We start from the raw sequence: 24665 nt of genomic DNA, 5'->3' as shown, positions 1-24665 counted from the left end.
AACCTATTTAATTTGTAAATTATTTGTTTTATTGTTTGTGTAACTCCCTCTCCTGTTTTATAATTATTCTTAATTTTTTTGTCTTGTCTGTTTCGAGCCATGGTGATGTATTATTTTCTCTCTTTTCATTAATTTAAGTGTTTCTTTATGTTAAGTTTCTGTTGTAACATTGTTCTTTATAACAAAATGTTCAATAAAGCATTAAAACAAAAAACGTTATTCAACTGAAATAATACTATTAAACAGCGACATCTAGAGACACTACACGAAAGTGTCCACAGGTCATTTAATAAACAAGAACAAAAGGCAGAAATGAATATAGCTTTAATATTTCATCGTGCTCGGAGACAAAATATAACATGAGTAAACAATTTTCCTTTTCTAAATAATCTTTATAATTCGATCACAAAATTAATATCTTATTCTTTTACACTTTATTAGAAAAAACAAAGGACACACACACACACACACACACACGGATTAAACCATCATTCAAACAAAAAACTTTCACAATCTATGCACGCAAACACACACAGCCCTCATTATATCCGAACAAGAACTGGACATTTTTGAAAGTGAATAAAATAATAAATCACGTAAAAGAAGGAATATGGGTTCTTCACATAATACCGTTATCTCAAGTTCAACAGACTTTATACTGTATTCTGCATGTACACCAGAACACTGGAATAACCATTATATGGCAAATTACACTGAATACTTTTGTTGAAAGTCCGGGACGAAAACTTCAGTCGATTACTTATTATTTAGCTGGATTCATTTTTTCACTAAAGAAAAAGTCTCTGTGTGCGATTCATGTAGCTGTAAGGCAATTCAGAGACACGTAGACATCCACACGTGCGTTGAAATGTAATTTGGGCCTTTTATCCCTTTATTCCCACTAAAATCCTCACAAAGGTCAGAAGTAAATTACAGGGCCAACAAACGAGGAATTCTGCTACAGGAAGAACTAGTGAATCTGGATGGTCTAAAACATAATTGTCATTATTTGTGTTTCAATTTCTTGGCCACATTGCACAGACTTTCCGTTTGCCTGTATAACATTAGGTGATACTGTGTTTGCACACACTCATATACAGGCACACACACACACGCGCACGCACAGAAATCATAAATTCATAAAAGAGCAGCAATGTAGTTCTCCTTGAGTCCTCTGGTGTGTCTCTGTGTACCTGAAACAGCAGGTGTAACCACAGAAGCGCTCCAGTAATCTCATATGTAAAGTAGTGCATGTTTAGTGCACTTAAGTAAAGGCCCTGTGTTCTTAGAGGTCCATGTGTCCCGGGTTAAATCAGACTTCTGGGGGTACCGTTCATCGCTGCCGATTTGAGTCGGACCAGAGCGTTGCCGCTGCTGTGGGGTGGGCTGGACTGCACCGCTGCTACTGTCCTCTGGGAGGCGCTGCTCACCTCAAACACCTCGTGAATGGCCTTTCTGAAGCAGTGGAAATTGTAGTCTATCAAACCTGCGGAATACAGTCGAGTGTCATGTGGGCGTGTGTGTCATCAACGTAAGAAACCTGCGTCATCTGTTCACGACTCTTGATAGACCAAAAATCAAGTGTGACAAAAACTGCAAAACTGATGTACGTAATTCATGAAAATGTTCAAATACTTTCTCCTCCCTGCTTTATATGCAGTGACAACAAAAGCAATACCATAACTTTTGTACTTTTGATTTACACTAAAGTGTGAATCCTGCTGCGTTTTGTGGTTGTTTTGTTCAAGCAGATTTAGTTACCATTATTTCAACCGATGGTGTGAGTTTAAGGGACGACTGTTTAAACAGCCAATGGCTGGGCATCAATGAGGGTTTGCTCTCATTAAAACAATGTAGACGCCTAAAACTAAAACTTCATTAACATGCTGTTATTCTCCCTCACCTTTCCTCTCGAAGCTCTCCTCTCTCAGGATGCAGACCAGAGCCAGGAACTTTGTTACCTCTTTGAGGTAAAGCACTGTGGTGTTATTCAACTTTATAATGGCCAAAGATTCTTTATCGTAAGCGTTGCTGTTGCTGTCGTCCTTCAGTCTGTAAACACACCAAAGACAAATCTATACCCTTACAAAATCAGATGATAGAATTATATTCATGGAGCACTACAGAAGTGCAAACAACATAAAGTTAAAGGTCTTTATGATGATTTGGATTATTTGTTTTGGTTTCAACGGTCAGTTTCTCACCCGTAAATACACGAGACGTCTATGACGACATCGATCATGTCACAGCAGAGCTCGTATGACTGCATGTCCACTGGCGAGCTGTCTGTGGCGATGTAGATCTTACTGACCACGTCAAACAGAAAGGCTTTCTCAATCCCAGAATTCTGAGAGGAAGTCACGTAAGAAACACACATATATTAATGATGTTATTAAGGAAATACAAATGAATTACTGTCTGTGTAAAACACAGATAAAGCCATCTAGAGTCAACAAAACTCATTTAAGCTTCAAACCTGAAGTAAGCTAGAGTCAAGCTCAAATAAGTTGGGCAAAGTGTATGAGGAAAGCAGCTGTCTACGTACAGAGATAAATATGTTGAGGAGGTTTTCCAGTGTGGGCAGCTGAGGAATGAGTTTTTGAACCACTTTACTGAAGGCCTCGAAGATGGAGTGATCATAGATGCTGGTGAGATAGAAACTGAACCCAAACAAAGAGAAGCATCAGCAATTGACATCATATTTATACATCAAACAACATCCAAACATGACAGAAGTTGGATGAGTTTAACACAAAATATGATAAGAGTGCACAGCAATAAAAGTGAAGAAGTAACGAATCAATATCAACAATGGATTTGTGATGCGTATCAGAGTGAAACAAATATTTAGGAATATACATTACACATTTCTAAAGACATAACCTGCTGGAGCTATTCATCTATTAAGTATCAGATGAGATCAAAATGAGCAACCTCAGGTGAAGCTTTTCCAGACTGGCATCGGCTAGATCGTCATTAGCCCTCTGATGAATATCTCTCTGCGTTTCAATCTTATGATCGTCAGATAAACCATCCACTTTGTGTATAAACACCTCGAAATTGATTTCCGGGTTTACTCTGAACGCCCGCGACACTGTCAGATGCAGTCGCCCTAATGCCTCTACATAATCATCCTGCAGAGAGACAGACAGACAGACACAACATTGAGATAAAGACAAGGAAAAATAAAGAGTTTCTATAAGCAGACGTGCAGAATGAAATGAGGGACGAATTCAGATGATAACACTACAAACATCACACACTTTGTAAGCCCCAACCAGTGACACAATATTTTGTGGTTCCGGCTCACCTGAGCATCAATGACGAAGATCAACGCACCCGTGCCCCTGAAAATCATCTCGTAATCGAAAGTCGGATCGAAAAAGTCAACCTGTCCCGGAAAATCCCATATGTGAAAGTTGACAAAAGAACTTCCGGAGATGTCGTCCTTGCAGATCTTGTTGGTGCTCTCCAGGAATAGGGTCTCATTAGGGGACATCTTATGAAACACCACCTGACGTTCAAAACAGCAGATATAAGCACTTATAAGACATCTGCTGGGAACACAATATGAACTTTATTTGAGTGGAAAACCATGGATTCTCATAATTCACACAGATGAACTTCTTATGCCAAAAAACAAGTCATACTAAGAATAATATATACATAAATATACATACATGCAAATATTATACATGAATGATAATGTGTATACATTTAAAGGAAAACCTTTGCAACCCATCAGTTGTTTACCATTAAAACCTTAACAGAATTTATTAATGTAACTTATTAATGTGTATAAATAACGTTCCCATAAACCAAATAACATCATACCCAACACATTACCACATCAAAAAACAATACAATTCCATTACAACCATATTATTCTTAAAATTCCTGTAATGATTTTCATATTTTGTAGCAGAGCAGTCATGAACCTATATATATAGGTTCATGACTGCTCACACACACACACACGCACACATATATAAACACTCACACACACACGCACACATATATAAACACTCACACACGCACGCACGCACGCACGCACGCACGCACGCACGCACGCACGCACGCACACACGCACACACGCACACATATATAAACACACACACACACATATATAAACACACACACACACATATATAAACACACACACACACATATATAAACACACACACACATATATAATAAACACACACAAACACACACACATATATAAACACACACAAACACACACACATATATAAACACACACATATAAACACACACACACACACACATATATATATAAACACACACACACACACATATATATATAAACACACACACACACACATATATAAACACACACACACACACACATATATAAACACACACACACATACATATATAAACACACACACACACACATATAAACACACACACACACACACACACACACACACATATATAAACACACACAAACACACACACATATATAAACACACACACACACACACACACACACACACATATATATAAACACACACATATATAAACACACACATATATAAACACACACACATATATAAACACACACACGATTACATCACTGTGGTATAAATCTCGCATCTGACCTTCTGGATGGAAGATTTTCCGCTCCGTCTCAGTCCCATCAGCAGAATTCTGGGTTTGTTATCGGCAGATGGAGAGTTTTCCATGTTTTCCTGCATCATGTCCATGTTCTCCACACCATAGCCAAAGTCTTTCGGGAAAGAGTCCACCAGGCTTCCGGCTAGCTGCTCCTCGTACTCCATCGACATTATAACCCACTTTTAAAAGCTTTCAGATTCTTTTAACTGTCCTAGTAGGCTCTCTGTGCTCCGTGCGACCGATCGATGTGAGATCGGTGTGTAAAAGAGGTTTAGTTTGGATAGAAATAAATTGGTTTCATTATGAAAAGCGGTTAGCTTGCTGCATCAACACAAACACAAACGGGAAGCTGATCATATGACAGACGCAGGAGAACGGCTGCAGGCGAGCGGAAGTGTCTACGGGGTGACAGAAGTCTGTCGGGTGAGCGGCCTCTGGATGGAGCGGTTTTGACATGAAAACACACATCTATGAATTCATCTAATTTATGCCTTAATCTGTTACAGCCGATGCACATTTTCTGCTTGAAATCTACATTTGATATAGATATTATATTTTCCATATTTCACTCGTTTATTTACATATACTTTATTTTATATTTCATTCTATATTTATCCCTTACTCAGCACCTTATTTTCATTTTACTCTAATGTTTGTACTTATTGTATCGCCTTTGTTATATTTTCTATGCTTTGGCAATATTGTAAGAACACGCAATCATGCCAATAAAGTACCTTGCAATTGAAAATTTAAGTATTTTATATCTATATTTATGCAATTTATTTAAAGTTATAAAGTTTGATGATGATATGAGGTTTAGTAGATAGACTATTTCATTTAGACGACATTCTGAGATTGCCCTGCTTTATTGTAATAATATAAACGATAATGTTTAACATTAAAAATACCATTATGAGTCATTAGCAGTTTACTATAAAACATAACACAATATATGGTGTTCTGTCGGGTCTCATCCATCAGAAAACACATCCCAAAGCCAAAACTTTACCAGTAGAAAGCCACAAAGACCTTTATATTTCGATTTAAATCAGTGCAATTCCCACTGTAACCTGATGGAGGAAGTCCAGCAGGTGGCGCTCGTGAACGCGCACATATGACTCACCCTCCGCTGCAGCAGAAGAAGAAACAGCAGCTGTGTTTTCAGGAAAAGCGTTTATTTTTGACAATATGTGAGTAAAAACACAAATCTTTACTTTTGTTCGCGGAAATATTAGTTTGAAAAATTGAATTTGAATCAATATCACAGTTTCAGTTTGAACCGTTTACCGGAGTTTAGTTTCGGGGGTTGTTTCACATTGACACCTGCTTCGTCTTTAAAGATGCTTCATTCTGAATCAACGTATATTAAAACCGACACAGATATCTATACAATCTATTAAATACACATAAAACATCTATTAATGTATGGAATTAGCGTGGTTAAACTTGGGAATAGAGGTTGTGTTGCATTGTTGACCATAGTGTTATTGACCAAATGAAAGAACTGAATACTGCTCTTACTGCGGGTGTATATATGCTTTTGAGATTTCTGCTTTATTAACGTTTTTGTTATTGTTAAACATATATGTATATATGTTTGTTGTGTCATTTAAACGCTGTTTAGGACTGTTTGTGGGTCTGTTTACGAGTGTTTCAGTTCATTTTCAGTGTTGATATATGTATTGAATGTATGGCATAGAGAATTATTGGCATATATTTATGTTATAATGCTGACTAGGTTGCCTGTAGAGGTGATTTGAGATTTGATTCTCATGTGTGTTTGAATTCTCCTACATAAACTATAATCTTAGTAAAAAAGCTGAAAATATACTTACAATGACAAAGAGTCATAGCTATAATACTGATCAAAGGTAGCGAATATTAGTATTATGTAGATTCATGTTTAAACTGTATGTATTTAATGGTTAATACATAATCTTGAATAAATGGTTACAGTCGTGGCTTTAGTTATTACCAACAGATGCACAAAATAAGCTGTTGGTCTGAACTGAATAACATTGTTTTGTCTCTGTAAAGTTTCTGTCTGCAGATATGAGTGTCCCAGACTACATGCAGTGTGCTGAGGACCATCAGACAGTCCTTGTGGTGGTTCAGCCTGTTGGCATCGTCCCAGAAGACCAGTTCTTCCGCATTTACAAACGCATCACCAGCGTGAGCCAGGTCAGCATCCGAGACTCTCAGCGTGTTCTTTTCATCCGTTACCGGCATCACTACCCTCCCGAGAACAACGAGTGGGGCGACTTCCAGACGCATCGCAAAGTCGTGGGACTCATCGCCGTGACCAGCTGCGCCACAGCCAAAGAGTGGCCGCAGACGTCAGACCGTTTCCACGGGCAGAAGGAGGTGTTTGGCTCGACTCTGTACGACTCACGGCTGCTGGTCTTTGGAATGCAGGGGGAGGTGGCCGAGCAACAGAGGACGGATGTGGCATTCTACCCGAGTTATGATGATTGTCTTGATGTGGAGAAACGGGTCGAGGACTTTGTGGAGTCCATATTTATCGTCCTGGAGTCGAAAAGGCTGGACAGAGCCACAGATAAATCTGGAGATAAGATCCAGCTGCTGTGTGTGCCCTTTGAGAAGAAGGACTTTGTCGGGTTGGACACGGACAGTAGGTGAGTTTTTGCTTGGAATAAAATGCCAAAGTGAAAAATGATGAATGACTTTGTTTTTAACCAACATAGCGAGTGATGGACTAATGTTCGGGGCTTCATGTCTGAAGAACAGTATTCGGATGCTGTGGCACACTTGAAAATGTCATATTTATAAAAACTCTTTATGAAGTGATTCGCTTAGTGTGTTTTTTTAGGTATCTTTCTTATAAAATAATGGCTTTTTTTCTTTTAAAGTGGGTCTAAAATAAGAACAGCAACTTTTTGGCACCACTGCAGTGTAACTGATAAAGTTATAACTCATGAATAATTGTTTTCCTATATTACTCTGAAATATATATAAAAACTAAAATAGTTTTAAAAAATTAATAAGACCGAATGCACAATGGTAAATATAATATACCCAAGATTCGCGCCACATGATCAGCTTTTTTGGACACCATGCATGGTTTTCTGTCCTGTTTCATGTTTCATGATTTATCATTGTTGTTGTTTTTCCTCCCCTTTCTTGTTTTTGTTTTGCCTTGTTTTATTTGTCTTTCTTCTTTTCTTTCATACTGTCCTGTGAGTTTTTTATTGGGTGTGAAAAGGTGAGCCGGTAGATCTACTGCTTTACTTCATTCTTACCCAATCAACCTCTTCCCCTCCTCTTTAGAGACAGTGGTCGGACCAGCGTTTGAAGCTGTTTGGAAAGTCAATATTTTAGCAGAAATGACGCTTAATCCTTAAAACGATAAGAATATGAAGCTCTGCCATGATTGTCAGGAATCTGGTGCCTGCCAGGGTCAAGTGTTTAAGTTCACCCCTCTCCTGCAACCTGCAGAAATGCACAGATGCCATTCAGTGATTCATGAGTGATCGCTCGCGAAGCTTTTGTGCTCATGTCATCTACACTTTCAGCATGAATCTGAATATGGTTGTCCGTGTGCTCAGAATGAATTTTGCATGATTTACACTTCATTACTGTATGCGAAGACTATCAGAAGACCCAGTACAAAAAGACAAATCGAATACACTTGACCCTGGTGCCGGTTGGGGTCCTTCCACCACTATTTTACCTCCCCCATTTTTCACAAAACAGTTAATACAGTTGAATAGGTTCCAAAATGCTTTCCCCCTTTAGTTAATATCCCTGTAGTCCTGCCTGTGCTTCTTTCACTGCAATGACTCCAATGAACCTTCCCCTCTCTATGATAATGATAGATAACTTTAAAACCACATCAGCATATTGATGTTCCATTGAAGGAGAGCCAAATGAAGCCGCATTGATAAAAAGACCCTGAATTAAATATGGCTGACGTCACCCGTGCTTGGCTGCCAGCGTGTCTTGCGTTGATAAACGGCCGAGCTCTTTGCGTAAGCGTTGAGCGTTTGTCTGAATAAAAGCGTGTTTTTTCTTTCTCCTCAGGCACTATAAAAAACGCTGTCAGGGCCGCATGAGGAAGCACGTGGGAGATCTGTGTTTGCAAGCGGGCATGTTGCAGGACGCTCTCGTGCATTATCACATGGCCGTGGAGCTGCTGCGATCTGTCAATGACTTCCTCTGGCTGGGAGGTAAGACAGCGATGGAATGATTGACTGATTCATTATTGAAAGACTTTCTTCAAATGTCTTTAGATTTGTATAAGACCTGCAGCATTCACATGCACTCTTCTGTCTTGTATAAGAACAGCACATTGTTTGTTTTCCTTCTCAGCTGCTCTGGAGGGATTGTGTTCGGCCTCTGTCATCTTTCATTACCCAGGAGGCACTGCAGGGAAGAGCGGAGGGCGTAAGCCTGGCCTTTCCTCCGCTGCAGACGCTGGCAAGAGACACAGACCTGGTCAGTGTGTTTAGTCTGCTTCCCTTCCCTTTCTGTCTTTCCTTTTCTCTTCATTCACTGTATGATCAAGTATAAAATGTTGCAAAGTATAACATTTTATATCTCCAAAATATCCAAGGTGGAAAAACGAGAAACTTGGATTGTGATGAATGTCAAATAGTCTAAACAACCTACATTTACTATCCAGATCTTTGTATGAATGAATGAATGAATGAATGAATGTGTGAGAGTAAGAAGTGGGATGTCTCATTATTATTAACACATCTCTGCATGTGCTCCGATGTAGCGCAATTGCTTTCATTGGCTGTTTATTTCTTTTATGAAACATCATTAGTAAATCATCCTCTCTCCTCCACAGACAGCAGCAGAAACATTCAGTCTAAACCAGAGACATAAATTATTATTAGTGCTGTTAAATTAATCAATTGCGATGAATCGATTACACAATAATAACAAATATTTACAAAAATGTTATATATTTACATTTCAATATCTTTCACATTACGTATACATATATATATATATAAATATAAATATAAATATAAAACTTTTATTTCTTAAATATATTCTGTACTTAAATGTATTCTATATGTTTGTGTGTTTATATACATATAAATATACATGCCAGTAACGCCACACACACACACATATTTAAATATATTATATAAACACAAACATTTATTTTGGAATCAAATAATCAAGATTTATCAATTTGACACCACAAATTATTATTTTATTTACAAAAAAAACGAATTATCTCTAATTTGAGTCTCTTCTAAAACCACTTTGACACCAAATTGGTTTAAATCAGAAGTTAGAAATGGTCATTTGCTGGCAGACGCCACATGGTTTTATTTATTTATATCAACTGACAGTGACATAAATACGTTTTTACATTTGATAATTTTTTCGGGCCACTGTGTAGACCATTTAGAAGGATGTAAACAGCACTGGTCCAGATAGCACTTCCTGTTTCAGTTTTATCCCTCATTTATTTACTGCATGTCTGCCACAACAAATCGCTTACTGACGCTTTATCATAATAAAGGGATGTTAAGATAATCAACAGACATTATGAGCTCTGATATGTGCTGTACTAACACTGCAGCCCGTGCCTAATAGTCAACCAGTATCTGTCTCTCTCTCTCCGTTTATCTGTCTGTCTTCAGGCGCACAGGAAGTTCTCATTGATCCAGGTACAGTAAAGCGCATGTAGCTCTAGATATGGCTTTTACCCTCCCGGGTGTGTGTGTGTGTTTGTCTCGTAGTTTTAGTTATTTTGTTGTGTTTGAGCATGCGTACAGGTGTTTGGGTGCCTTGCGTTTCTTTCTTGCAATCATTAGATGGGCTGTTTGTTTTTTCTGCCTGATCCTCTGCTCAGATTCACGCGGACAGAAGCAATTATCAGACTTAATGACTGTTGGACTGATTCGTCGAACCTCTATTAAACAATCCTCTGCAAAGATACTCTCGTTACACTTTGATTGGGTTTTTCAAGTCATTTTTCTGATCCAATCGGTTTGTGATTCTCCTTCCTCATCGGGAACGTCTCATCACTGTTTGACTGCTTTACGGAGCTCTTGTGGATCTTTCAACCCTGTTGTTAAGTCTAAAAAAACAACATGATTGAATACAAGAAATATCTGTTGTATGGAAGGTGACCTATATTTGGTTTTGAAAATGTGCACAGTTCAACAGATTGGACATGAAGTCACATCATATTTCTGGCATTGTACTATTTAAGGCCTTATCAAGATACCACAAGACAAGCTTGGCATGTAATGCAGCAAGTATTGCTTAAGTCTACAGATTCAAATATTGGATCGATCTGTGGAAAAGAAGAAACAATGATGCTGTCATATACTGTACACCCCTTGACTTTTATTTAAGCATTTATTCCTGAAAAAGTTTTAGCCATTTGACTTGTAACGACCCCTTAATCTGCTCTACCACCAGAGGGCAGTGTAACCTGTCGAGTCTTGGTATAAACCTGAAACATGGTCATTCACTCTTAGCAAATGTCCAATTTTAAAGACAGGATCTTTATACACAAATTCGTTTGTAATTGAGTTCCTGTCACTGTAGCGCAGGTTACAGAGTTATTCCAGCAGCTCTTTGGCAGACATACAGATCTCCCAAGTGCTATTTCGAAGCATTATTTTTAACATTAACCCTGTCATGATTTGATGGGGTTTTGATTGGTTTCATCCGATTGGGAATGAAATGACTACTTACATCCACGGTTAGGTAATATTGTTAAAGATTAATGTAATTAAAAGTCATTTCAGAGGAAGAGAAGGTTTGATGAGACTCTTTCTTTAGAATAACATGCTCTGGTGAGTCATGCACAACAAGGAAAATGTATTCAGAAAGTTAATGGAATCAAATGTATTTTCTTGTCATCTTTAATAAGCGTCGTGTGTGGTTGTTTGTCTTTTCTGGAGAGATTGTCTAAGTGTTTGGTAAAGCATGACTCACCCTTCAGTTGAAAAATAAACTCATGAGTTTGACATGTTTATTTACAGCTCTTTTGCATTGCATTCGTACACGTCAGAATGCCATGATGCAAGGTCTTTTAACTTTATTTTAGTTACATTCAAGATTCTTCGAGGAAATGTCACCGTCTCTGTTTCCTGTCCAGGTGCCCTGACGACCAATGGGATCAGTGCGGACACGAGCGCGGAGATCGGCCGAGCCAAGAACTGTTTAAGTCAAGAGGACATCATCGATAAATACAAGGAGGCCATCTCAAACTACAGCAAGGTAACTTACACTTTTTTAGGTTATAAAATAATGTCAATTGTTTTATTACAAGGCTTTGTGTTGCTTCTGTGGCTGAATGCGTTGCTTTGTCTTAATAGCACACATGCAGTAATTCTATCTGTCAAGCATCATATCTTTGATTTTTTTATTTGTACAAAGGTATTTCTACTTCTGTTTAAGTTCTGTAAAATCACTTTTATCCATGACCTCTTGTTGTCGAATGCTTTGTCTACAAACTCAAGTTTCTGTTACGAACTAAAAGTAATGTGTCTGGCTCTCAGAGACGTTGTGCAGGTCCAGACTCCAGTTTTCTTGTTATTTATCATAATAAGCCAGGTATTTCTGATTTTATTTCCCTGCGTGTGGCGTTTGTAATGGAAAGCCTTTCACTACACGCTTATGAATGGATCTCATTTCAGTGTCATTTATCTAAAATGCTTCATTCTGCCACATCAGCGGTTCTGTCACTGGCCACAAGGGGACACTACAGACTTGTAAATGAAAAGATTTGAGGCTCTTCTTGGCGGTGGTTGCTGCTGAGCCTGGATTTTTTTGTAATAGATTTGATGGCATATCATTAGATTTTTTTACGTTACATTATTATTTGGCAGACGCTTTTATCCAAAGCCACTTATGGTGCATTCAAGGTAAACATTTTAGCCGTATGTGTGTTCCCATGAATCGTGACTATTGTGCCGCAAACACAATGCTCTACCAAACGAGCTACATCTCTATATAGACAGATGTTTATACATGAGATATAAAAGGTCACTTGAACTATTACACCATGTCTATACTGGAAGCGGTGCAAGGCGACATTAGAACGCATTGGAACTCCTTATAATTTTACATTTTGTCCACACTGAATGCGGTGCGGTGTAGACACTGTGTGAGTCTTTACTGTCTTTGTATTTTTACCTAAAACATCAGGAAAGCCAAAACTTGTATAGCAGCATAGTTATAGACCACTTCACAAGGTCCATGAGCACTTTCAGTTTCAGTATTTATTTATTATTACATTTTTTATCTTACATATATAATGAAGTCTTTAAGATATTTGTTAAACATTTTAAATCTGTAATACATATTCTGTTGGTTGTATTTTGTTTAAACGTTCGTTTAATGAAACAGGAAGTTGTTCCAGCATTGAACCAGCAATTAGTATGCCATCCAAAGTGGTTACATTTCCTATAATGATATTGATAAATGTTGCAAGTACATATAGCCGATATAAATTTCTATCTGTTCGTCAGACAGAGCGCTTATGTGGTTTGAGCATTTGCGTTGAACAGGCTGATCTAGATCAGGATCAAATGTATAGCAGCATTGGGTCGACACACACTGTCCCGTAGGTTTTACGTTAGAGTGTTATGTGAATAAATGTATGCTGAATCTTTCTCCTTTCCTCTCTTAGTATAAGAGCTCTGGAGTGATCGAGCTGGAAGCTTGTATTAAAGCTGTCAGAGTTTTGGCTATTCAGAAACGGTCCATGGAGGCATCCGAGTTCCTGCAGAATGCTGTTTACATCAACCTGGGCCAGGTGAGCACTCTCACTAACCGCTTAACTTTAGATCTGCGCCGTCCAGCATAGTGAGATGTCGATAGCAGGTGCTTTTATCCCAATTGACATACAGTACGGACCAGACTTAAGGGCCTTGATCAAGAACGCAGTTATTCTTGGTAATTGATGATCTCTTGTGGGTTATTCTTGTGAGGTTCACACCAATTTTTTAACCAGATGGTATACTTTAAAGACATTTTACATTGTCATAATGTCATATACATTAGTTACATGTTTTGTTTAAAGCTACAATATGAAATATTTTTTTTATGAAATATACAAAACTCACTTACACAGTGTGATGTATTTTATGCGGTTGTGTACTTGAATAATTATCCCAAATGTTCCTATTTAAAATAATGGCCCGTCCCTTGTCTGCCTTGTATTTGTCGCATATCACTAACTAAATATCCGCTGCTTCGCAATATCCTCAGTTTCCGCTTGGAGAAACTACGGCAACATGCAAATGCGAAAGTGGTTATACAGCATCTGGGACACAGCATCTGTGGTTCTGTTATTGTGGATTACGATTACTGTTCAGCAAGTAAAGAAAACTAAAAAAAAAGCATAAAAGTAGTTTACTTTTCAAACGTTTTTTAAATGACAGTTTTAATGTAAAACTGTGTAGCATTACGCTACCAAATCAATTGACAAAGTCCATTATCATTCGCCGGCTGACGTAGTATTACATTCCACGTTTCTTGCAAGCTAATTCATTACGATGACATCAAATAAAATTCATTCATTACCTCGTCCGTGAACATGATGGGCAATCTCCAAACGCCTCTGTATGGTGAAAACGTCACGTCCCATAATTCCACTCTCCTACATAACATCATTTAGCTTTGCCTTTTTTTATTGTTTTGAAAGTGCACCATCTAGCGCTCCAAATATTCATATCGTGGCTTTAATTAATATTTAAACTTTTTTATTATGTTTTGGTTGAAATAAAAGTAATTCATAGTTTACATGGTGGCAAAGCAGTTTTACAGAAAATAAACTGTCTATGAACAAACACAACACAAATCGTAACCGACGTAGTGTCTTTTGGGTATTAGTTGAACTATAAGATTAAAAGCAATATTAACATACAGTGCCATATGTGACACAGTGTTGAAGGTCCAGTGTGTCATTTTTTGGAGGATCGATTGACAGAAATGCAATATAATATACAGAACTATGTCTTCAGAGGCTTATAAAGATCTAACATAATGAAGCGTTATGTTGAATGATCTTTTTCTATCTGCATACACCGCGGGTTGTTTCTACAGTAGACCTAAACGGCAAACTGCTCTACAGAGCACGTTTTGTTCGAACGTTATCTCCTTCGGCAAAGAAGCGGAAACAAGACGACAACTTAGTTCTGTGTCAACCACCGTAGTGCTTCGAAAGAGAGGGGTGGAGGGAGCTCTTGGTTGCAATTCACAACCTCACCCCTAGATGCTGCTTAATTTCCTACACTGGACCTTTAATTTCCAGATTTAACCTTTAACATCTTTTATCCTGTGTTTGTATTTGTTCAGCTGTCAGAAGAAGAGAAGATCCAGCGCTACAGCATCCTCTCGGAGCTCTACGAGCTCATCGGCTTCCACAGAAAATCAGCTTTCTTCAAACGGGTCGCTGCCATGCAGTGTGTGGCTCCCACCATCCCGGAGCCAGGCTGGAAGGCCTGTTACAAACTCCTGCTGGAGACCCTACCGGGGTACAGCCTCTCTCTGGACCCGAAAGACTTCAGCAAAGGTAACACAAAACCTCTTTTTATGTGAGTTTTGAGTAAGTAAATAAGTAGGTGTAAAATCAGTCATCAGAAAACCAGTGCTTTAGTGTCGGTTTCAAAAACACATTGTTGATCTATTGCACAATCAAAGGTGTTCTCCGTCTCGCGAGCTGCCCTATGGACGGTAGACAAAGACGTGATGTGTATTCAAGTCAAACAGAGATGTTATGCATACATGATGTATGATGGACGTGAACTTTCATCTTATACTGTTGTTATATGACTGCTGTTGGTTTTATGAATGCGTGCCATTAATGGGTTTCATTTCATGTTCGCCCTCCTGCCTCAACCTGTTTCTCAGTCATTCGTTTCAAAGTCAACCGTCGTAAAAAACAGGAGCTGAATATAAATTGATGGCTTTCTTTTTATAACTCGGCTTTAAATAGGCTGCGTTTATTTGTAATCGCACCAGGCGACGTAGAAGTAACCTTGTCGTCTTTGTGTGCTTTTAGAAAAGCCCTGTGTTTTGAAGGGCTCATCACGAGGGTGATAGATATTCTGTTTGCTCATTGTGTTGTAAAACTGCGCAGAGAGAAGGTCTGACCCTGAGCTTTGATGTCAGAATCTTCAGGGTTTTTAACCGTATTCTTCATTTGAAAACCTTTCGATATTCTGTCTGGCACACATGCACATGTGTGGAATGATAAGGACTTACAGCTTTAGCCTGAGAGAAATTCAATTTAGTTTTTTCGATAGCATAGTTTCTATAGCTTTGTGCGTTGTTGCAAAACAGTAAGATTACAGTATTTGGCACAAATGATATCAAAATAATAGAAATAGCGCATTGAAATTACAGTCAGGAAAATCATCATTCTGCAATAAGTACTAAAGTTGATGTATGTCTGCATGCTTTAAAGAGACAGAAAACCTTGAACGTTCCGTGAAGACAACATAAGCAATGCATTTTATGGATGTAGCGTAAAGTTAAAATAATTTATATTGCATCAATATCAGATTTTTTCCACCAGGACCATGGTATGCTGATATTATTATTATCATCCCGTTTGCGAACGATGCCTCAAATGCTGCAGCTTATGCAAAATACCGTGTTCAAATGCCAGGTTCGAATACCCGGGGTCGCTTACATAAAACAGTTTTAAGCCGGATTCACATTTTGCATCTTTTCCTCACGCTTATTCGTTATTTACTATGTATACGGTTTCAATGACCAATAAAATTCACTGGAAGTCTTATGAAAATGCTGGAGATTTATTTTGTGTACGTCTTCGATGGTTTGTGAAACTGACCGATTTACACTATTAATGTTCACAATCACTATAGTCCAAGCCTTGTTTTATGATTATTTGCGCTGTAATCACAAAAAATGTGTTTTTGTGAGTTGATTTGGCAGCATTGTATTCATGCCAACTGTCGGCCATTTTATTTGAAGTTGTTTAGTGTCTTTATGCAGTCTTTCGTCACCGACTTTAATTAGCCAGATTAATTCTCAGACACTGACTTGAAACCATGGCTTTGTTTATGCAACCGGCCCCAGGTGTGGCTAAGGCGGCCTAGAGACAAGAGAATTGAAGTCAGTACAGACACCAGAGATTGCAGAGAGAGAGAGAGAGAGAGAGAGAGAGAGAGAAAATAGGTTTTTAATTGGCCTGGGAGTTCTCTTGCTCAACTCTCAATTACACACAGTGAGAGAGAATTTATCATCAGACTGTGATTGATTGGGTTGAGCTCGACCAGTGTGTGCAGGGATTCAGAGATTTCAGTTAACACACAGAAAGCACAGAAAGAACCTCGGCAGGCCCCCGAGGAGCGTAAGCCGGTCCCCGGAGTCTCACAATGACCCGATCACAGAGCGGTTGTAGACCCCACACCATGACTGAACGTTTAGCTTTGACCTTAATGACGTTTGACTCACCATCTGAGTGTTTTTAATCTTACATGAGAATGAGAAGATAAGATGTATGGTTTGTGGAGGTTGTAGACCATGTGGTGTGATCCATCACCGTTGTTGCCCTTGTGCGAGACACATAATCTTAAGTGACTCCGGTGGGCTTTACCCTGTAATTACTGTAATGTCACTTTTGATAATAATATCAGCTAAATAACTGCTTGCCACATCTTTTAAATATGAACTCTTTGTACTGGAGAATTTGTGCGTTCCTGCAAGAACATTGATCAAATGCCTGCGGTTGTTTTTGTTTATGTAGGAATCGATAGCAGCACTCCTCCGAGGTTTCATTTCAATACAAATACAAATAGAATAAGGTAGAATATCATGTGTAGGGCAGCGTGAGACAGAAATAGATGTGTCCTCGTATCACAGGGAAAACGAAGATTAAAGATGGGGTATCATGCTCTGTCATGCATTCTGATTTCTTTATACTGTTAAACGTGCTGTCTCACGCTTAACATGGTCAACAAGTCCAAAACGAGTTGGACTTATGAAGTAGTATTTCTGTACTTGATACATTTGATCCTTTATAATTCTTGATCCCTGTGACATCAGAACTGCTCGAGGTAAGTCAACCTAAGTCATACGTCTGTGTTTTGTTGGCTATCGGCATGTATGTGCATAATGCACAAAACACGAAGGGATTCATGTGATGATGTGTTGCTTGCTCGTGCTGTAGTTCCATAGTCCCACCTCTAGCAGCTCGTGTTTTTCCGGAAAAAATCGTACAGCTGTTTCTCTCTTTTATAAATTTGATCAAACTAAATATTCTTCGAAGATAAGACGTATGCAATGTATTGGTCTAGGTAAAAACCTTTCACCCCTTTTGTTCTTTAGATGTGGCTCAGGTTGTTTCCTGAGTAGAGTGTATTTTAACTGTTTTGAGGTCTTTATAATCAATTTTAAGTTGGTGTTGATAGCTCGGGCAGCGCAGGATGAGTTTTTTTGTCAGTACTTTTGTGAAGCGCTGCCGTTTCTGTTTCTCTTTGCAGACATGCTTTCTCCCATGAGTCTTAGTGTGGATTTACATCAATTGAGTGTGAAAGAGCAAAAATGAAACGGTGTGGTGTGATAAATCCACACCATCATTCCAGAGTGACTCTCACATTCTTCAAGATCAGCAGTTATCAATGTCACCTCCTCTCTCTCACCTCTCTCTCTCTCTCTCTCTCTCTCTCTCTCTCTAGTAACGTCCCAGCAAGGCTGCTCGATTATGACAAAAATAATTTATTTGGTCCGATATTGAGCTCAAGATTCTTTAACATGATTACTCACTGACTTTTGCAACAAAATAACAAAAATAAATAACTAAAGAATATAATGAATAACTTATACGGCAGTGGAGCTTTTTTATCTTTGCAAAAGGGAATGCTGCATAATAATAATAATTTCACCTCAACGATTTTGTTTTTGTTATCATTGGAAGCCACAATTTACAATAATGATTAATTGCACCGCCCTATATCACAGTGAGACTTGCATTAGCCATCAGAGCTCATATCTTGTTTCATTAAAATAGCTACACAAACAAAATATTGAACAGAAATTAAAATTCCTATTTTATAGGAATGAACTAAACTTTCTTTCAAAATAAGGGACAACGACAAGGTGTTTGATCTTGACTGATATTATAAGCAGACTTCACTGATAAAATGCTTTTGCATATAATCTCTTCAACTGACTTTGATTGAAAAACAGCTTTTGTGAATCAGGAAACTCAAATGCTGATGTTAACTATTTTAATCCGTCACAAGCTGTTTTGTATTGCATTGATTTTTGGATCTCTGTGTTGTAGGGACTCATCGTGGATGGGCGGCTGTACAGTTGCGGTTACTTCACGAGCTGGTTTATGCATCTCGACGGATGGGGAACCCAGGACTGTCTGTCAGACATCTCTCCTTCTTACTGCAGACCATGCTGGACTTCTTGTCCGACCAGGGTAAGACACGCAATTCACTTTTAATAGAGCATCGCAGTGTAGGCCTACTTAGAAGTTAGCGCCGCACTGCTTACCTCACCCGCAAGCCAATGCATTTTTCCTCATAGACTTTTGTAAGATCCCATAGACTCCATTCGGCGATAGAGCCGGAAGGGCTAAAATGCTAACTCGTTTCCGGGTTTTACACACAAAAAAATATATATGATACTCTAAAGCCACTGTGGCATAAAGCTTTAAAACAGCTGTGGTTCTGTTGGTCCCATCGGTTCATTAGGTTAGTCACTCCTCAACACAGGTTAAGTGTGTGCATGCATGCGTGTATGCGTTTGCTTGTAGGTATATGTGATTTTCCCGAAAGCTTCAGTGTGTTTGAAAAGTGATTGATGTTCTTTTTGAGTTGTTCATCCGCGGCCCACTTCACAGTGTCCTGTCCCTACAGAGTTGTGCTGTAATCCTGTCTGTCTCACACACACAAACACACACACACGAGTGGGTCTGCAGCTCAGGGGTATTGCGGCCCGTCAGGCTTATCATTTCCTTCCAGACAGAACAAATCCAGGGTTCCCTCGGCTGAGCTCTGGGATTGGTCGAAGCGTGTTTTCAACACCGTGTCGGAGTAACAATGCCTCCCTGTGTTCTGATAAAATCCATTTCTACATTCCTCACTCCTTCGGGAGGCAAACAAATCATTTTTATTTTCTTTAAAGAGCTGTGCGATCCTTCTCGGGTTCTTAATGGATAAACCTGCTTATCTGGAGACGCTGAAAGCATCGGAGGTTATATCTCTGAGTGGAAAATATCCGGCATTTAAGTTTCTTAAGTTATAATGACACCTGTTCAGGAAAATTGCGTTCTATATCTTTTACTTAAAGTTATTGAGTGCAGCTGGAACATGTCAGAGGAGGACAGGTCCCCCCAGCTGAGATTGGTTTCTCCTGAGGATTGGTTGATTGGATTTTCTCTCAATTTATTCATAATTGGAGTTTGGTTCCTCGCCACTGGGCAGTATTTTCTTGCTTACCGGGAGACTGCTGGTATTAGATTAGCTCTAGGTTTTGTAAATTCCATTAACATTGCTTTTATTTGAATGGTCTTACTCATTCTTGTACTGAACTGTATTCTAGTTTTTCTTTAGTTTTCTTCCTGTAAAGCTGCTTTGGAACAATGCAACATTGTAAAAAGCACTGTATAAATAAAATGTAATTAAATTGAATCTGTAAAAACAATGTTAAGCGGTGACGATAAAATGTTTGGTAACACAATAAGTGCTGAAATGTAAATGATTTAACCCAGGATTGGGTCAAAAAGGGACGAATCCAACCACTTGGTTGTAGTTTAACCTATGATGGGTTGTTTTAACCCATTGTTGGGTCAAATATAAACATTCTCCCGGTTATTTCAATCGGCTGGGTTTGTCCTTTTTTGACCCAACGCTGGGTTGAAAATAATCTAACATCTACATTAGTTAAAAAAATTAGTTAACATTAACTAACAATGAACAATACTTATAAAGGATTTAGGAATCTTAGGATTTTATCATAATATTAATTTCTGTATTCTGTAAGGGATTTTACTTCTTGAAAGTTGTATTTATGCATATTATTTTGGCTCTTATATCAGTATTGTGTGGTAACCGTTTTATAAAACCAATAAGGTACTCAAAATCTCCATTGCTGTCGGCCTTACAGAAATGCCTGTTTGTTCATTTACATGACCGACAGCCTCCCCGCTGTTCACATGATTGATATTTGATTGAAAAGAGAAATAAAACCTGTGCCATCTGTGAGGTAAAGTACTCGCTGCTTTGTTTCAGGTCGGCTTCCAGTTGTTTTGCCTGTTTATCGCTAAAATAAATCCTCTTTTTTTAGAAAGCACACATTACAGTGAGATCTGAGTCTGGTTTAAACTCTTGCATAATGATTATCTGTTTACTGGGCTTGTTAGGAACGGCCTTGGCGCTTTGAGAAATGGTGTCGTCTGCTTTAAACAGGTCGGCTTGACAGTGATCAGTGTTTAATGTCAATCTCAAGCTCTTGATGGGATCGCAGAGCAGGATAAATGTGCCACTTAGAGGTTTTTTTTTTGAACGGCACATGATGTACCGTCTCTTTGGGTTCTGTTTTGTTTAAGCCAGGGCTTTGAAGAACCCAGTCACGTGTCACAGGAGGATGCTTGTATTCAACTCTAATTAATTCAGAGAGAGACAGAGGTGTTGAAACATATACAGACGTGATAGAAGAGAGAGAAAAATAGAGACGTTTATCGGAGGAGGGAGAAACGGGAAGGTGCGATTGTAGATTATACACCTGTGACCATCTTTAAATTGATAGTTCACCCAAAAATAAAAATGTTGTCATTATTTACTCACCCTCTTGTCATTTCAAACCTGTATGATTTTCTTTCTACCGCAGAACACAAAAGAAGATTGTATGTAACAGAACAGCGCCGGCACCCACTCACTTCTATTGTATGGACACAAAACCAATGCAAGTCCATGGGGTCCAGAACATTCTTCGAAATATCTTCTTTTGTGTTCTGCGGAAGAAAGAAAGTTTGACAAAAATGACTTTCTTATTTGCATGTTTTTGTTCCTTTTGTAAATGATTTAAAAGTGGAAGTTTAGAAGAAGCCTTGAAGTCTAAAAGTTATGTTTAGTAGAAACTCTGATGGAAGAATTCAGACAAACTTTTATCATTTCGTCTCTTAGGATCCCTAAGAAAACATTGAGAACCCAAACAAGAAAGAAACATAAATTGAGTAGAGAACGGAGTAATATGTAATAGTGCATCGAGCCGGGCCGGTTAATTAGCGCTTTGTCGCGTTTCATTTGCCAACGCTCACATGTCAGCAGGGGTTGTGCCGTCTGCCCGGGGCGGTGTGAAATAAGCTATTTGAAGTATGTGTTGACTGCTATTTTTGAGGAGATCAAGAATGCCAAATAAGAGCTTCATTTAGAAAGCTGGCGCCGAGCGGAGGAACGCACTTGCGAAGTTCTCACAGAATGAGAGGTGTAAATTGCATTGAGTTTTATTTTCAGCTCGCCTCGCATGTCTGCGGTGTTAATGGAGTTTTATTTAGAAGTTAGTAGCACGTTTTGTGAATGGATGTGTCCGACTAGACTTTACCTGCCGGGACTCTGTGGAATTTGAATTCAGCAGAGGATACTTTCATTTACACCTGTGGTAGATGGCCGATGTCCCTTTTCATGTCAGAATCAAAAGAAGATGCAACTATTTTTAGGACCATCTTGTCATGTCCCTGAAATTTTATGAGCAGGTCTCGGGGGAGAGAGAGAGACTTGACGGAAACGTGGATAATCCTTTTTTTTAAGTTTTTTTGCCAAGACAAGCATTTTTTGCTTATACCCCGTAGCTTTTGTGATACTGACTTGACCTCTTAAAGGAACAGTTCACACAAAAAGGAAATATGTTTCCCTGAGTGTGTGCTATTATTAATTTATGTGTGAACTGACCCATTAATAAAGTCTGATTTTATTTTAATGACAGTTTCTTTTTCATATTTTAAAATATAAGGGTGTGTTTCCTCTATACGTTCTGTTCCACTTATTTGACTCCTAATTTGATCATATATACGCATCTTGATGTGTTTTTGACTTAACAGAAGAAACGGGACATAAACATCATAATTTGTTTCTTACTGGCCTTTGCTTTTCTAGAACGCTGACAGTTTCCATAGAAACAACTGCATTCAAAAGAGTGGGACGACATTTTGTGGACCTCAGCGATGGACCGTAGGAACGGGCGATCTTTTCCTCCTCACTGAACGGCTATAAACAGCAATTTTCTGAGTCAGTTGTCCGTTTAACGTTTTCCTCTCTGGCTCTCAATTTATCACACATTATTTGTCCTCTCAGGTTGAGGATTGTGGCACATTTGTCGACGCAGCATGTGTTTGTAGTTTTCTGGTGTGTGATGAGTAATTTCACTGCAGTTGGCTTCAGCGCCCCCTTTCTGTGTGGCTGATGAATTATTCAGCGTTTCTATGATGATCATCAGCGCTTCTATCAGTCAGCAGTCCTCGCGTCTGTCAGAGCTCATCGTTTGTGATGGCTTTAGTCACATTTTTTTTTTCTTCTCTTAGTGTGTCTTTCTCAGATGAAATGCTTTTCAATAGCGTCCAGAATGAAGAAAATGATTGTCTGAGAAAGTGAAATAGGTTAGCTCTTCAGGTTTAAAGATGTCGTGAGCTTTCTTTCCTTCAATATAAGATGGGGCTATTTTTATTTAGTAACAGTACACTGAAAACCCTAATAAGTTGACTGAACTAAATTGATTGAGTAAACTCGTTGCCTCAATTTAATTGACTAATGGAGTCTCCTAAAACTAGCATATTTAAGTTCATTTAACTTGCCAGTTTTGTAGACTATACTCAAATCATTGAGTTCACCAAAGTTGGTGCTCATATAATGTACTTAAATTTTTTAGTTCACTTAACTTGGTAATAATTTCAAGTGTAGTTATATATTTAAGTTAACTCAACATGCAAATGTTGTTCTTATTTTTGAACCTTTGTGCATAGCGAACTGAAATAAAACAATTAACAGCATATTTAATCTTTGAATTTTTATTGACAAAATGTCTATTAATGAAAATACAGTAAAATACTACTGTAATGGAAACGGGTCACACCAACACTGCAAAGGTGGTGACAACAAAATTAGCAGTACATCAACTGTACAACACTTCACACATCTAACGATTTTTTATGCACTGAACATGTAGGCTAAACATAACAACTACATTTCACCATTAAATATTTGTGCAAACAAGGCACATTGTCACCGAACATTGTCTTTAGCCCTTATGTCACAATATTACAGTACAAACTATACTGTAATATAAATATTACTGGGTCGTAACCACACTAAAGATCTGTACAATTGTAACAATATCCCAGGTTGTATTGAACTCCAATTGTAGAACTCAAGGGGGAATAAAACAAAATAAAGGGTGGTGTTTCACAGTGACGTTTCTTAAGAAAAAGCTGGTTTGCCAGAGACTGCACTTTAGGCTTGAGAGCATTTTGTCCCATTGACATTAGAACACGCTGGATGAAATCAAACGTGTTGTGGAGTGATTCGGGGTAATTCAGGTCTAGAGCATAAATCCGACCAAAGAGCAGACAGATTGCCCGTGGGAGGTCCTGCATTTTGTCCATCACCACTTGGCCTTCAAGAATTATTCCAATCGAAGAAGTCAGATGCAAGGAGTTGGGGGGCTGAAGATCAGTGTCCTCAAATAAAATCCCCACTGGCACATCAAGGATAGTATTGCGATGATCAGACACCTAATAAAAAACAGGTATAAATATAGTATCGTGATCAGGAATCAAAGGTTTATCATCAAATGTAATTAATGTAAATGTATTAAATGTAAGCGGTGCTATTTCCCGATCGAGTCCCCATCGTGTTTTTGTATGAATTTTTGCCAGATGAACTTTTAAACTACTGATGGAGTTGAACATACAAAGACAGTCATTGTGTAGGCATGGAAAAGGTACAGTGTTTTGATGACCACCATGTTTCAAACGACAATGTTTGAGAAGTTCCTCTCTTTTTGCTGTGTGAAAAATGCAATACTTACATTTCCACATGTCCTTGTCT

At 38.5% G+C, this 24665-nt stretch overlaps 2 protein-coding genes across 3 annotated transcripts in view; one reads left to right on the top strand and one right to left on the bottom strand.

Annotated features, from left to right (window-relative positions):
- Positions 1–191: 191 nt before the first annotated feature.
- On the bottom strand, positions 192–5061 carry rragcb (Ras-related GTP binding Cb). The gene is made up of 7 exons (XM_079485506.1): positions 4623–5061; positions 3311–3514; positions 2935–3134; positions 2546–2660; positions 2205–2347; positions 1904–2052; positions 192–1486 (listed from the first exon to the last, which is right to left on the bottom strand). Exons 1-7 carry the CDS (start codon positions 4806–4808, stop codon positions 1308–1310), a joined length of 1176 nt encoding a protein of 391 aa, XP_079341632.1. The 5' UTR covers positions 4809–5061; the 3' UTR covers positions 192–1307.
- A 638-nt stretch (positions 5062–5699) lies between these two features.
- trappc9 (trafficking protein particle complex subunit 9) overlaps positions 5700–24665 on the top strand; it is a 146262-nt gene continuing 127296 nt past the window's right edge. Inside the window, exons 1-9 of one of the 2 annotated variants that reach the window (XM_079485642.1) lie at positions 5711–5828; positions 6676–7274; positions 8680–8825; positions 8968–9093; positions 10263–10289; positions 11735–11856; positions 13271–13396; positions 14941–15157; positions 18899–19042. In XM_079485642.1, coding sequence (XP_079341768.1) covers positions 6691–7274; positions 8680–8825; positions 8968–9093; positions 10263–10289; positions 11735–11856; positions 13271–13396; positions 14941–15157; positions 18899–19042 — 1492 coding nt within the window. In that variant the 5' untranslated portion in view covers positions 5711–5828; positions 6676–6690. Of the gene's footprint in view, positions 5829–6675; positions 7275–8679; positions 8826–8967; positions 9094–10262; positions 10290–11734; positions 11857–13270; positions 13397–14940; positions 15158–18898; positions 19043–24665 lie in introns of both variants that reach the window. The other variant, XM_079485643.1, reaches the window with a different exon arrangement.

The sequence above is a fragment of the Barbatula barbatula genome, assembly GCF_947034865.1.
Source record: "Barbatula barbatula genome assembly, chromosome: 21".
NCBI lineage: Eukaryota > Metazoa > Chordata > Actinopteri > Cypriniformes > Nemacheilidae > Barbatula > Barbatula barbatula.
The sequence above is the reverse complement of the archived record's forward strand: the minus strand, read 5'-3'. Positions and strand labels throughout refer to the sequence as shown.

Bases quoted from the DNA above. Each gene is read 5' to 3' on its own strand.
- rragcb (XM_079485506.1), bottom strand. From the start codon at position 4,808: ATGTCGATGGAGTACGAGGAGCAGCTAGCCGGAAGCCTGGTGGACTCT. The intron at 2,661-2,934 runs GTTGCTCATTTT...GTTTGGGTTCAG, and splicing joins CTGGAAAAGCTTCACCTGAG to TTTCTATCTCACCAGCATCT. The intron at 2,348-2,545 runs GTACGTAGACAG...ACTTCCTCTCAG, and splicing joins TCCTCAACATATTTATCTCT to AATTCTGGGATTGAGAAAGC.